At 44.1% G+C, this 15,337-nt stretch overlaps 1 protein-coding gene across 1 annotated transcript in view; it reads left to right on the forward strand.

The window, feature by feature from the left end:
* The first annotated feature begins 2,418 nt into the window (after nucleotides 1-2,418).
* The window catches only part of E2F1 (E2F transcription factor 1), a 55,905-nt gene continuing 42,986 nt past the window's right edge, over nucleotides 2,419-15,337 (forward strand). The window contains exon 1 of the mRNA XM_082272606.1: nucleotides 2,419-2,707. Coding sequence (XP_082128732.1) covers nucleotides 2,435-2,707 — 273 coding nt within the window. The 5' untranslated portion in view covers nucleotides 2,419-2,434. The remainder of the gene's footprint in view (nucleotides 2,708-15,337) is intronic.

A 15,337-nucleotide genomic window follows, 5' to 3' on the forward strand; every position in this document is an offset into this window, starting at 1 on the left:
GAATCTTCCAGGAGCCTCATGGAATCTGGCCTAAAGTTGCTGTAACTTTTCTCAACAAATCCGGCTTGTGTCCATTTTAGCCAGCCGTCAGCGCACCCCCTCTGCAGGCTGACTCTGACTCTTAGCACTTACAGGTCTCAGAAGACTGGCATTTTATTGGACTGCCTCTGTACCTGGCATGCATGTTTATTGAGGGTCTCATGCCACCGGATCTGCAGCCCTGAAGGAATTTTCTATTCAATCATTGCAACTTTATTTCAAAGAGACATTTTAATTTTTGTGCATGCTTCTTATTCCTATTATTGCAAACTATTTTCTGCAGAGCAGTGCTTCCTTTTCATCAACAAGCAGCTGCAGCTTTAATTTTTTTTTTCTGTACCCCCTTATTTTTTTTGTTGTTGCAGATTTGCATTTTTTTTTCACGCATGCCGCATCAGTTTTAGACGTATGCCGCACCCCCATCGCATTGCACTTGAACCAGGACTGATTCACCTTTAGAACTCCCATCACAATTTGGGTGCAGCTTTGTTTTTGTTTCTGCAGCATTGCATTGTTTTTGGATTGATGTTGCATTGTTTTTGGATTTGGATGCATTCACCACCTTTGCATCATTTCAGATTTATACTGCAACCTTTTGGATTCTTGTGGCATCATCGCATTGCTGTGAATTAAAGCTTCATCCCATTTGGATTGGCCCTGCACCGTTGCATGGTTTTAAATTGATGCTGCAACGTTTTTGGAAGGACACTGTATAGTTGCGTTGTTTTGGATTGCTGCTGCACCTTTGCATCACTTCGGATGGACGTTGCATTCTTTTTGGATTGACGTTGCACAAGTGCATGTTTTTTTGAATTTATATTGCACCCCTGCAGTGTTTTTAGATTGCTGCTGCACTGGTTTTTGGATGGACGTTGCACCGTTGCATTTTTTTTTGATTTGGTGCTGCACCATTGCATTGTTTCAGATCTATGCTTCATTCTTTAGGATTGACACTTCACCATTGCATTGTTTTGAATAGGTGCTGCACCATTGCATTGTTTCAGATCTATGCTGCATCCTTTAGGATTGACACTTCACCATTGCATTGCATTATTTTGAATGGGTGCTGCACCATTGCATTGTTTCAGACCTATGCTGCATCCTTAAGGATTGATACTTCACCATTGCATTATTTTGAATGGGTGCTGCACCATTGCATTGTTTCAGATCTATGCTGCATCCTTTAGTATTGATACTTCACCATTGCATTGTTTTGAATAGGTGCTGCACCATTGCATGGTCTCTGATCTATGTTGCATCCTAATGGATTGACACTTCCCCATTGCATTGTTTTGAATAGGTGCTGCACCATTGAATTGTCTCAGATCTATGCTGCATCCTTTAGGATTGACACTTCACCATTGCATTGTTTTGAACGGGTGCTGCACCATTGCATTGTCTCAGATCTATGCTGCATCCTAATGGATTGACACTTCACCATTGCATTGTTTTGAACTAGTGCTGCACCATTGCATTGTCTCAGATCTATGCTGCATCCTAATGGATTGACCCTTCACCATTGCATTGTTTTGAATAGGTGCTGCACCATTGCATGGTCTCAGATCTATGCTGCATCCTAATGGATTGACGCTTCACCAGTGCATTTTTTTGCACCTCATCAGTTTTTCAGATTAACACTGCATAATTTTCTGGATGGACCATGCACAGTTGCTTTGTTTATCTATGCTGCATCCTTTTGGATTGACGCTGCACCATTTTTGGACCTATGCTGCACAATTGCACTGTTCTGGATTGATGCGCTATTTGTGGACTTACGCTGCATTGACCTGGATTGGTGCGGTCTGTTTTGGGATGTATGCTGCACATCGCTTTTGATTGACTCCCTGCACTCTTTTTTTGGACATCTGCCCCATTGCATTGTTTTGCCATCCTTTGCCTTGTATCCTTACCAAGACTGATGTACATTTAAAGGTCCCTTGCCCTCTGGAATATTTCAGCACTGGCTTGCACACACAGGACTGGATCCTATAGCTGATTTTATTGCTTGTTGTGCTGACAAAGTTTTACAGCATTGTGCACATTGTTTTGCACAGCATTGTCTCTACCAGACTAACGAGCAAACTTTTTAACGAGTGTACAGCCCCTTTCCTGCTCTCTGAGGTCGACTCTACTGACTTTTTAATGAATAGCTGAGCTCGTTTATTGGATCAGGTTTGAGTCCCAGTGTTTTTAAAGGGTTCCAAAGCTGTTTTTCTTTATTGCCTCCCCAAGTGTTCCTCCAACTTCCCCCCCCCCCCTTTTTTCTTTTCTTTTTTTTTTTTTTTACAATTGGCCCCCAGTTGCCTAAAACTTTGCTTTACCCAGCAAGTTCCAGTTTGGGATTCCAATGTAGGCTAAATTGATTTTCTAGTATTAGTGAGAACATGGCACCTGGATGAACTGCAAGGTTGAGGGAGTAACCCCTCTGATCATGTCCCAGGACTTTGGGGTGTCCTATGGCTGCTTGGAAGGTGAGCTAGGGACCGTCTGGGAAGCTGGCACCATTCATGTGGGTGAACAACAGATTGTCATCATATCCACTCCAGATGTTCCTGTAGACGGACCTTCGAACCCTGGCCTCAGTGAGGCTGAGTTGATGCTTTTTACTACACCCCAAGGGCCTAGCGCAGGATGTGCCGGACAGAAACCGACCCTTGGACGACCACCGGTAAAGTTATGGTTGCATATGCCTATAGAAGTAATGGCTGAACAAAATGGGCTGTTTACAATTGCACTTTTGAAGTAGATTTGAATTCTTCCACTGGGTTCACACTATTTGCAGAGTCGCTCGCAGCAGGGGGTCCAGGGGGACCCTATTCACCGTTTCAGGTGTTGGCTGAATTCGAACCTAAAACGGACCAGAAGACGCACAGGAATCTACTGCAAAATCACTTTGCAGCCGTCCCAGAGTTGTGTGAATCGGCTCCCTTGAGAGCCGGTTGCAGTCTTCTGACATGCGAATTGGATGCGAGAAACCCATATCCATTAAGCACCAGTGTGAACCCAGCCCTAAAGTAGAACTGCAAAACATTGTTCTTTCATTTTGGATCGAGTAAGGCTCCAGTCACACTTGTACGACTTGAAATGTTATCTTTGGCCATCAAAGTCGCATAAGGCGTTCCACATGTTTTCCAATGATACCCATTCATATATGTGCGACTTAAAGTTGCAGCAACTTCTCAAATTAGTTCATACACTACTTTGGACTGACTTTCATGCAACTCGAGCATCATAGACTTGATTGTTAACTCTCAAAAGGTGCAAAAAAAGTCATAACTGAATGCTATACAATGCAACAGTTGTCCATTATCTCTGGTTAAAACCAAAGACTTATCTACGTTGCACCCATCCAAAGACAGCGCAACTTTGGAGTCGTATAAGTGTGAATGGAGCCTTAGGGAGGGTTAAATCCCATTGGTTTATTTTTTGTCATCTGTGCTCTGCTGGGGAGATTCCTTCACTTCCTGTCCCTTAGCCAAAATGGGAAGTGAGTGGAAATCACTGCAAAATAAGGGAATTACTTGGGACCCCCCCCCCCCCCCCAGGCCATGAGAACTAGTGTCCTCATTGGAAGATTTCCCCTTTTATTACTTTTCTTGGGACAGCCCAAAATATGAGATTTCTTTGTTTCAATGCTAATGGTGAACAGGACAAATTAGAGAGGGTGAATCTCGCTAATGGGGGACAGGCAGCGATAAAAACTGACGATGTTCTAAGCGTCTTTTAAAAATCACTTGAGGTGTAACTAAACGATCACCTTGTAAAACAACCCATTCAGTTTAAAATAGAAATAAAAGGCAAAACATTTTGGTGTAGATATAAATAAAAAAAAAAAAAAAAAAAAAAAAAAAAAGAAATTACTTTTTTGTGATCACATTCCCTCTGTTCTCAGCTGCATAAGAGCTTGGGGGAAAGGGCAGCAGCACACTGAGCTTCCCAGTGAATAGCTGTGCTGCGGAGGGGTGTCAGGACAAGTCTGATCATTGGAGGAGAGCACACTGAGTTCCCAGCATAGCTAGAGAACTCACCACACTGTGCTCGCCTGCTTAGTGTGGTAAGTGTATTTATTTTTTTAATAGTTAGGAATAGACTCTGTCAGGAGCACCAGGAAGCAATACAAAGAGAATAGGATACTTTCTCATACAAGTTCATGGTACAGCAGATGCATATCAGGAATATGAAGTTGTTGGGGTAACAAACGCTTTAAGGGTTGGTTCACGCTGCTGCAACTGGGCCGGGTGACTTAATGAAGTCTCAAGCGGCAATGAACAAAAGTCAAGGCAAGTTGTGATGAAATTGTCTCAAAGTAGTGCAGGAACCTTTTTCTAAGTCGCTGCGAATTGAATCGCACCAATAGAATGGTTCCAATGCGGTCAATGAGGTGCGACTTGTCATGCAGCTTTGAACTCTCAAGTTGCGGCAGTGGGAAACGAGCCTTAAAGTGGAATTCCAGGTATGAATATTTTTACATAGTTAGATTGGTTCAGCTTGGACCAGTGTATCTAAGTATATATCTTACCTGGCAATGCCGATGCCCCTGGAAATCCCTGAAGTAGACACAGTCCTACTCCAGTATTCTCCACTTTCCGGGTCCCACACTGAGCAGGCAGCCCCCCACGTCTATTCAGAGAACAAATTACATTCATTCAGAAAATTCGAAGCTCTCTGAATGGAGCTAATGACCTGTGTTCATAATGCAGCAGGGCAGCCTCTCAGCACAGGTTCCCGGAAGCAAGTAGAGAATACGGGAGTAGCAGGGGCAACTTCAGTGATTCTAGTTTCAAGGGGCATTGGGCAGGAGGTTATATAGTATAATACTCGAGTATAAGCTGAGTTTTTCTCTGTGTGTGTGTGTTGTGTGTTTTTTTTTTTTTTTTTTTTTTTTGCTGAAAAAACCCCCTTGGCTTATACTCAAGTCACGGTCTCACTTTTTTAAAAATGGCGCCAACACCTCATCGCGTATGCGCAGTCTGCTCGGCATCAGCCCAACGTCACCGCATATGCGCGGTGACGTGTTGGCGTCGGGCGACGCCATTTTTAAATGTAAGGCACCTCATTGACAGGTAAGTGAGACTCCTCTGCAGCCCCTGCCTTTCCTCATGCAGTGCTGCGGGCATGGTACAGGAGAATGACCATGCCCGCAGCACTGCATCTCCTGTGCCATGCCCGCAGCCCCTGTTTTGTGTCTCGTGGTGATCCAGTATCTGCTGCATTTCCCACCCTAGGCTTTCGAGTCAGTAGGTTTTCCCACTTTTTTGTGGTAAAATTAGGTGCCTTGGCTTGCATTCGGGTCGGCTTGTACTACTCGAGTATATACGGTATGTGCTATGACCCACGATGGATTGGTGTGCCACTCCGGCACATTTTTTTACCATCTGTGGGTAATGTAGATAGCTCTGTATCCGCTGCTACGGGAGTCCGGACGAGGAAATGGAGCTCTTCCCAGCTTCTGTGGTCACCAGAGCAAAGAATCCATGGTGCCGCACATCCACAGGGTTTCGTGATGATGAGCGAGACCACCTACTGCAAAGCCGTGCCACCAAAGCGTTTTGCTCCACGGGGAGCGAAATGTGTTGGAGGCATGGCCTTGCAGGAGCCCAGGCTAAAGGTTTTCTCGCTCACCATCCCAAAACCCTGTGGATGTGCAGCACCAGGGATTTTATCCTTCTTCTTTCCTATAGTGTGTGTGTGATTTTTTATATATATATATATATATATATATATATATATATATATATATATATATATATATATATATCTCATTACATTGGTTCAAGCCGTGTACAAATGTAACAATGTAGAGAGATCCATTCCTGGGATTCATCTTTTTAACTGTAAGACATGGTTAATCTGTTGAAGAGACCCTGCCAGCCCCCCCTCCAATAAAAGGGTGTTCTATTCTCCACTGACACCTCATTTGTTGTCCCTTCCCTCCATTCCAGTGCTGCAACCAATATCATACTTTCACTTTCAGACTTTTTTTCACAACACTTATTAGCTGCAACCAATGTCCAACTCCTCAGCATTCCAGACTTCTGGGAGTGTTGGAGGGGTTTGTCTCTGACCTAGTGCTGTGGTTCCAACCTTTGCATCAATATAGGACTTCACAGTGACGTAGGGTTCGAAGGATGGATCCACAGCACGCAGTGGGAGGGAGGTACGGGGATCTGACACTCCCAGTGTTGTGTTGAGTATTTAAGGGTTCTGACGGAGATACTGGCTGCCAGAGCGCTTTCTGTATTATCTCATCTATTGCAGAGACTGCCGTTTTGGATTTTTTTTTTTTATTTGGAGCAGACAGGTATTCCTTTTAAAGGCTAAATTCACACCAGTGCAGTCAGTTCCTGTGCCTTGCAGTGCAGAAAAAAAAGTAGAACATGTTGCATTTTGTTCTGCACAGAACTGTATTGGAACATGACCATGCATTGCAACAAAACCAGGAAACTTTGAAAGTGGAAAAAATGTGCATGCAGCAACGCATCCAGACTGCATTTCTGTAGTGTGAACCAGTCATTGGAGATTAAAAACGTTTTAGTCTGTCTTGACATGTAAAAGCTTTTTGTGATTGGTTGTTATCTACTTTAAATTGTATGTATAACATGCATACACACGCTACATTTTTTTTATAGGGTAGGCAAGTGTTAACAGATTTAGCGGGGGTTTTATTTTGCTGTCTGTGCACCATTGAGGTAATTTCCCATCACTTCCTGTCCCTGGGATGCAACAGGAAGTTTGAAGAAAGTGTAATTAATACAGTAAAACCATGTCACCCCCCCCCAAAAAAAAAAAACTGGTTTCAAAAGCATCAGCTGGAGGTAGACTGCATTATGCAAAAATGATCCTGTCCACAGAACGCAACCATTTCTACTGAATAGGAACGTCCTGCATCTAAGCCTGGTACACACTATTTGTTTTTTTCTTTTCTATTCAACCCAGCGGCTTGAAGGGAAAAAAAACTGTCAGCTCTGATCGGAGCCGCTGTACTCGCCATGAGAAGTTAGTACAGTGATCTCTTTCCCCCGCTGTGCTGTTGTGTTCTGACAGGGGGACGCCCCCCCCACACCCGCTAGAACAGTGGTTCTCAACTCCGGTCCTCGGGACCCACTAACAGGCCAGATTTTAAGTATTACCTTGGGGGATGCAGACTAGAATACTGCAATCACTGAGAAGCAAATGAGATCACCTGTGATGTAATTTAGTTATCTTGCAAACCTGGCCTGTTGGTGGGTCCCGAGGCCTGGATTTGAGAACCACTGCGCTAGAACACTGCGATCAGCGAACTCAGCCGTTAGCTGAGAGCGCTGATCAGGAGTCAGTCAGCTGCTGGTTTTCCAGCATGCATGTCTGAAAGACTTCTTTTGGACAGACCGGCATACACACGGGCCAAATGTCGGCAGCTGTTTTTTATTTATTTATTTTTTTTTTTTTGAATCAGCAAATTTCTTCTGACATTCAGCCCATGTATACCCGGCTTTATGCTGTGTGAATGGAGCCATCTCTTTGCTGGCAATTGTATCCGCTGCTCCTGCAGCTGTCTGAATACACAAAGTTATTGCATTTGATTATGTTAACATAACATTTGACACCGTTACCCTTTTCTTCCCTTTTTCTTTCTTTCTTTCTTCCCTTTTTTTTTTTTTTTTTTCTTTCTTCCCTTCTTCCCTTTTTTTTTTTTCCTTTTTTCTTTTTCTTCCCCTTTTTTTTTTTTTTCTTTTCTTCCCTTCTTACACGGGATGTCACTATTGTAGGGTCCGTTCCGTATGTCCTTTTTTTTTTTCCTCCCATCTGTTTTGCGGATGAAAAACTGACAATGTATGTCTATGAGCTAGCAGATGTTAAGCGGATGAAATCTGCTGACATCCGTTTTTGCGTCCGTCACGGTTTTTTAAACTGAAGAAAAATAGGGTTCTCTTCCGTCTTAAAAAACGGAACTGAACGGAATGAACACAAAACTAATGTCAGCGGATTGTCATCCGCTAACGTCCACTAGCCCATAGACATACATTATGTCCATTTTTTCATCTGCAAACTGATGGGAGGAAAAACGGACATACGGACGACCGCCCGTGTGAAAGGACCCTAAATGTGCACACTCTCTGCTCCCCCAGCCTTCTATATTTTTGATGGTTGTTCTTTCGCACAGGTGATTCTTAATTCTACACCTTCAGCCCTGATTCACATTGTAAAACCGCATGTGATTTTGCATAGGAATCGCACCGCATTCCTGTGAAAATCACATGCAATTCTGTGCACCTCATCCCCACAAAGAAAGTGCAGCCACTTTTTTTTTTTTTGGCCACACTAGAATAGGATTGCAAGGGTGTTCATATCCATTCAATTCAAATGCACTGTGTTTTGCAACCTGCTTTTTGGGGTGTTTGTTAACATAACATTTGACACCTGCAGCCATTTGCATGAACACTGTGAGATTGCTATGCGGTGCAGGAAATGCCCAGGAATCGCTGCGTATCCAGCATTGCATCGGTTTGAACTGGGGCTCAATGAAGAATGTGTTGCCTGGTAAAGTTGAAGTGACCCATCATGTTTTAAAAATTACTTTTAAGTACTTTTCTAGAGGCTATTTTCCCTCCATTCCATTGTTGCAGCTTTGGCCAGACTTTTCCGCTTTTTGAAATGCAGGCGTTATGAGGTGAGGAAGCGCCATAACGCCTCGCTGCCGGTCAAATCCCCTCTGAAAAGCCCTGTACGTGGAAGGAGAGCCTGAGATGGGTACAGCGGGGATTTCTGCAGATCCTGACCTGGAGTGAAAGGTGCACGGCTCCTTGGGTTTGCACCATGCAGTTAGGCCCCTTTTCACACAACGGTCCGTTCAGTTCATCAGTTCAGTCACGTCAAAATGTATCAGTTTTTTACATCCTCTACCAATACAAAAACGGATGAAAAACGGACCATTTGTCCATTTACATCCGTTTTTCGTCTGATCCGTTTTTTTGGACGGATGAAAAATGGGGCATTCATCCAAAATACGGACATTGACGAAAGCTGATGAACGGATGTTAACGGATGATCATCCGTTGTCGTTTTGTTTTTACATAGAGATGCATTGATGTCCATTTTTCATCTGTCATAGATGACAAACGGACCGTATGTGTGAAAGGGGCCTTACGGACACAGGAAGAACTTGGTCAGATAGCAGAGTGACTGGAGAGCGTCGGGACATCTAGGCAACGTTCCACCACCAGACCCAAGCCTCCCTGTGTACCAATTGGTTCCTCAGACTCCCTCCTTCCAGTTCTTGCCGCTTTCCACACCGACCTCTCTTAGCGTTCCTCTCTAAACCTGTAAGCTGACCGGCTTAGACAGACATGGTGGCATCAAGGACAGGGATGGGGCCCTGAGGCCCCAACCTGCCCGAGATAATGCCATTGCTTTTCAGAGGGGCAACAAGGGCTGTTGCTTGTTTGAACAAGCCTTTAAAGCAGTAGTAAAGTTGTGATTAAAAAAAAAAAAAAAAAAAAAATGGGCCCCCTGCAGGTTTGTCATAATGTACTAGTACGGCATACTTGTACATTATGGCAAACTCGTCTATAATCTGTGCTGTCCAGCGCTGGGCTTTCACGGGTTCCCCTGGTCCCCGGCGCTTCCATCCCGGGTTTCCTTCCATGTTTCTTATCTTCGGCCGCTTGAATGGCTGGGCTGAGGTGACGTCATGTTGCCACGACACACAGAGCGGGCTGTAAATGCGGTCTGAGCTGCGCATGTGCAGCTCAGATCACATTACCGGCTAACAGGCAGGGGGAACATTTGTGACAGAAGAGGTATCTAGGGTCTCTCCTGATATTAAAACCCTGCCTGTCAGCGGTTTTTGTGATTTTGTTACTTTACTACCACTTTAATTGTTGTGCTTTTTCAGAAGAAAGAGATTCTCTTTAAAGGGACATTTCTGTACAAGCTCTGAGAAATATTTCAAAGCAACAGTGTTTCTGCAGAGAGCATCCCCTGACCCTCTTATACTGCCTTTCCTGTGCTTCCTTGCACCTGCTGCAGTGGCGAGAGAATACCTAGTACTTCCGGGTATGGAGGAACCATGTGGCCTGCCCCTTTTTGACAGTACAAGGCATAGCCGCCAGTCGCTAGACCTTAGCACTGTCCCATCACTGCTCCCCTGAGTCACCAAAACCTGATTTCAGCACCTACTGCAGAGAACAAAGGAGTTGTGAGGGGACCGAGGTAAGAAGAGTGTGGGGGTTTTGGATGCCCTTTTCAGAGGCACGATCACTTTGACTACAGTAATATCTCATGAGAATCCAAAAAAACTCTACAAAAAAAGTTTTTTATGCTTCTAGATGCTGAAGTTCAAAAAACGATAATTGCCGGTTCACACTAGCGAGATGCGGGATTCCAGTGCCGGTTCCTGCATCGCATAGGACTCGCAGGCAGTTCACACTGCCTTATGAAACCGCTGCAGGTGTCAATAGAACGTCAATGACCCCCCCCCCATATTGGTTCGCATATTGCAGTGCAAACTGTTAAATGGTGCAGGAATCGTATACAGTGTGGACCAAAAAAGGTTTTTGCACCATTTTAGTCCAAATGCAATGCAAATTCAGCCATACAATCTGTATGACTGAATTGGCATCGCACAGGCATCACATGTGATCCGCCCAGCAATGCGAATCAGATGCGATGTCTGGCATTGCTCAAGTGTGAACCGGAACTGATAGCCTAATGTAGTGTGCATGGACACAGGATAACTCTAGCATTTTTTCCTGCTCCTAGAAACTAAATAGTGTACATGCAGCCTGAAAGTATTAATGTCTAAACCAGTACCCTGAAAAATGTATCTCCTTTATCTGTAATTACTACTAAACTATCATTGAACTTCCTAGTATGTTAGGGAGCCTGGTCTCTCCTGTGCCTCCAGCCTCATATTGATGCATTGTCAGATCTATGCAGCTGCTGCCTCTGACTGCTATTCTCTGGGGATTTGGTGATGTCACTATTTCGCTGTTCTCCATACTGGAAGCTCTGAAATAAGAAAGCAAAGCCCTGCGTCTCCCAAGATGGCCTCCTCCACGCTGACACAAAGTGCAGAACAATGCATGGTACAGCAGTAAAGGGGAAAAGATCAGCTGCATGGAGACCACTTTTCCTTTGAGTGGGATGCCCCAGAGTTTGTAGATTGCCAAAAGAAATGCAGTTTGCTTTTAGCCCAGCTTCACACTGAATGTGGGTTTGAAATCGTGCGAGTTCAGCTGAACTCGCATGATTTCAAACCAGCATTGAATTCTGACTTCGGAGGTGATTTAAGAGACATCAGTGTGGGTTCAGGCACCATACTAACAATCTGAAAATCGGCAGATCGCTCGTCGGACTAAATTTTACTTCCAATTTTCGTATGGTGTGTACAGGCCTTTAGGCCCCTTTCACACAGGCGGACCGTTCAGATCCGCCTGTCAAAGTTTTTTTTTTTTTTTTTTTTTTTTTGGCGGATCTGAACGGTCACCCCCATGCATCTCTATGGGGCATTGGATGTCAGTGGAGACATGTCCTCTGACATCCGATCCATCAAAACTGGATGGAAACCCTATTTTCCATCCTTCCAGCGGATCGGATGAGAACGGACAGACGGGCGTTCCCATCCGATTTCACCATAGAGATGCATGGGGAACTGACAGTTGTGTCTCCACACACAGGACGGAGAACAGCTGTCATCCTCCTGATCGGCGGATCGATCCCCCCGCTGAGATAAAATGAGTCCGTTCCACTCTTAAACAGTGCAAATTTCTTTGGTTGCAGGAAAAATTCTCACGATTCCCCCATCAACACAGACCGTGCCGACAGGGGAATCCGCAACTGTCTTCACCCGGCGGAGGCGGGCAGGGGAAGCTGTTCTCACCGGGAGAAGAAAGTGATTATCGCTAGCGGCTATAGCAGCCACTTTTGGTAATCAAGTGCAAAATCTGGCAGTCCAGGGGTGTGTGTGTGGCTTTTTTGGGGAGCAGACCTTTTGGATTTTACGTCCAAGTCTGCTTACAAGTCAGTGTGGCTGTAACCTTGGTATGCACTGTAGTAAACTGTTGGCTATTGTGGTTTACTTTTAATTTTATTAATGGGCTCCGTTTTTTTTTTTTTTTTTTTTTTTTTTTTTTTTTTTATTGCAGTGGTAAAGCTAGACTGCAAGTTTATAGCAGTTCTGTTCTTATCTATCCACTCCAGCAAGTTCTTTTAATAACCTAAAGGACCCTTTTCTCTTTTGACAGTCAGTGCGACTCCCATTTTATGGAGGCGGACACCATGGGCGGCGGGCCTTATTTGTCAGTAGTTCTTGTTTATGAGAGTAAAGGAAGAATTTTTGTTTCCTATAGCAATCGGTTAGATTCTGTGCCAGAAAAGGCCATTTTTAATAGCAAGCAAGTCTTCTGATTTCCAGCGTTTGGTTTTGGTCTGCGTAGCGAGCACTTCTAATGGTTAAAGGGATGCATTGCTGATCTTCCAGCATGTTACATCAGCCTGATCCAGCCTTTGTTATCCAGATCAGACGTCAATCATCTCATGTCTATGGGTACCTTGGCACAGAGTTTTTCATGTTTGCAGCTTTAGGGCTCATTCTCATGGGTGCAGAGAGTCATACAACATTAAAAAAAAAAAATAAAAAAATTCTCTACATGCGGGATTGACAGGTGTTATGTTTTTTTTAACATGCCTGTTCAAACCAATGACAGGCTGCGGCTTTACACTGATAACCGCACATCCAAGCATTTGCTTGTGTATGGGATAGATGAGTGGCAGTGGAGGCAAATGGTCTGTGCCCAGTGCCCATTCCTATTCCTCATTGGTTTGTTGGATGTATGAAGTAGGGCTGCAACTAACGATTATTTTCATAATCGATCAGTTATCAGATCATAACCTTAAAGTGTGGTAAAGTTTTTAAAAATTTAAAGGCAATTTATTCTTTAAGAGTAACTCCACTTTTGTGGGGAAAAAAAAAAAAAACATCAGCAAATAAAGAAACAATATAGCGTATACAATTGTGACACAAATCCTATTGTGATTGAATGTTATTAGAGCTGCACGATCGTTAAAAAAAAAAAAAAAATCTTGCTCTCGATTCACCCCCCCCCCCCCCCCCCTCACAATTTTAAAACGGAATTTCCTACAGAGCTGTTCTCTGCTCACTCACAGCTGTCGGGCTGCATTCACATGTCAGCGTATGGATCACAGGCAGAATCGCCGCGATTCCGCCCACCTTCCGGAGATCATTGCAAATCGCGGGGCGCCTGTGCGTTGCCCGTGATTTGCAATAGCACCCCAAACGCTGAGCGATGTTGCCGCGATTTCCGCCTGCCGAATCGCGGTAACATCGCGCAAAAAAAAAAATCGCGGGACGTATTACGCCCAAAAAAGTATAAGAGCTTCTTTGGAGCGTATTGCGTCCAGCAATTTTTTTTTTTTTGCGCCATGTTACCGCGATTCGGCAGGCGGAAATCGCGGCAACATCGCTCAGCGTTTGGGGTGCTATTGCAAATCACGGGCAACGCATATGCGTCCCGCGATTTGCAATGATTTCCGGATCGTGGGCGGAATCGCGGCGATTCTGCCCGCGATCCATACACTGACATGTGAATGCAGCCTCAAAGAAAGAGCCTCCAGCAAATGTTTGTCAACATTGTTATGGCTGTGAGATAACTAGAAGGCCTCATGTACACTACAACTTGTAAACGGACGTTTAGACCCCGTTCACACTGGGGCGACGCTACTTCCCGGGGCGACCTGTGAAGTCGTGGTGCGCTGCTCGCACCGCGACCTCGGAGCAGCCGGCACGGACTTCATATCATTGAAGTCTATGCAGGTCGCTCCAGGTTGCCCCAAAGAAGCTCCGGACCCTTTTTCTAAGTCGGAGCGACTTGTGTCGCTCCTATTGGAACGGGTCCACAGCTTCTCTATGGAAGGCGACCTGTGCCTGACAGGTCGCCCCAGTGTGAACGGGCTCTTAGGAGCAGGTGGGCATTTTTTTTTTTTTTTTTTTTTTTTTTCAGAAGCCCCTGAACCCTCCTCTGTTATCTTATCTGTCCCATGTACATTGAGTCGTTTACAGTCATTTAGAGGCAGTTGAGTTTATTATTAGTTTATTATAAGCAATTATTTGCATTCAGGATGTTCAGAACGTGTGTTTACTGGCGTTTTCAAACGCAAAACTCAACCGAACGCGGTCACCCAGCGTTTAGCGATTTGCGTTTTTACTGTTTAAAGGGGAATGATTTTTTGACCTCTAAAAATGGATCTGAGCGCAAACCCCTGCTAAATGCCGCTAAATGCGGCATGCAAACGCGACCCAACGGACGTTTTAAACGTCCTTTTATATAGCTGTTAAATTCAAGTGTTCGAAGGACTTTCCGCCTAAACACAATACAATGTATCGTCTAGTTCTTTTATTTAGATCAAAGGCATCAACTTCCATCTGTAAGCGAGGTCCGTTTTAACCTCTTAAGCCTTTTTCTGACACTTGTTGCTTACAAGTTAAAATCAGTATTTTTTGCTTGGAATTTACTTTGCAATATTTTATGTCACTGTATTTGTGCAGCAGTCTTTCAAACACAATTTTTTGGGAAAAATACACTTCAATTAATTAAAAAAAAAAAAAAACTAAACCGTAAAGTTAGCCCTTTTTTTTTTTTTTTTTTTTTTTTTTTTTTTTTTTTTTTTTTTGTATAATATGAAAGATGTTACGCCGAGAATCGTGATCTTTATTCTAAGCAAAAAAAATGATTCTCATTTTTATCCAGAATAGTGAAGCATTAAATCATGGGTGTCCAACCTTTTGGCTTCTCGGGGCCACAATAAGTGTAGAGAAACTTTCTCGGGCCGCATGTAAAATATATACTATAGTTAAGGTATATGAGTAATATGAGTAAGGTATATGAGTAATAAAACGCCGCCACGCCCCCAATTTTAGGAGGAAAATTTTAGGAAAAAAGCTTAAATTGGAAATAGCCTTGAATTGAACTTTTTTTTATCCAATGCGGCCTCCCCAGCGCAGTGTCCAGCAATGCGGCCTCGCCTGCACCATTGCACAGAGCAGGGGCAGGCCAGGCTGAGGAGAAGAGAGGACGAGCGGCCGCTGTCATCTGACATCCCGGCACCTATGATAATATGTCGCACGTCCCGGCATTGGGCCACTTTGCTGTCTATCATAGGAGGCGGAACTTCCTTTGACAGCGACCGCTTGTCCTTCCTTCTGCCTGGTTTGCCCCCTCTCTGCCTCTCAGCACTGCCTGGCCTATATATATATATATATATATATATATATATATATATATATATATATATATATATA

This window comes from Pelophylax lessonae (assembly GCF_965119305.1).
Source record: "Pelophylax lessonae genome assembly, chromosome: 11".
Taxonomy (NCBI): domain Eukaryota; kingdom Metazoa; phylum Chordata; class Amphibia; order Anura; family Ranidae; genus Pelophylax; species Pelophylax lessonae.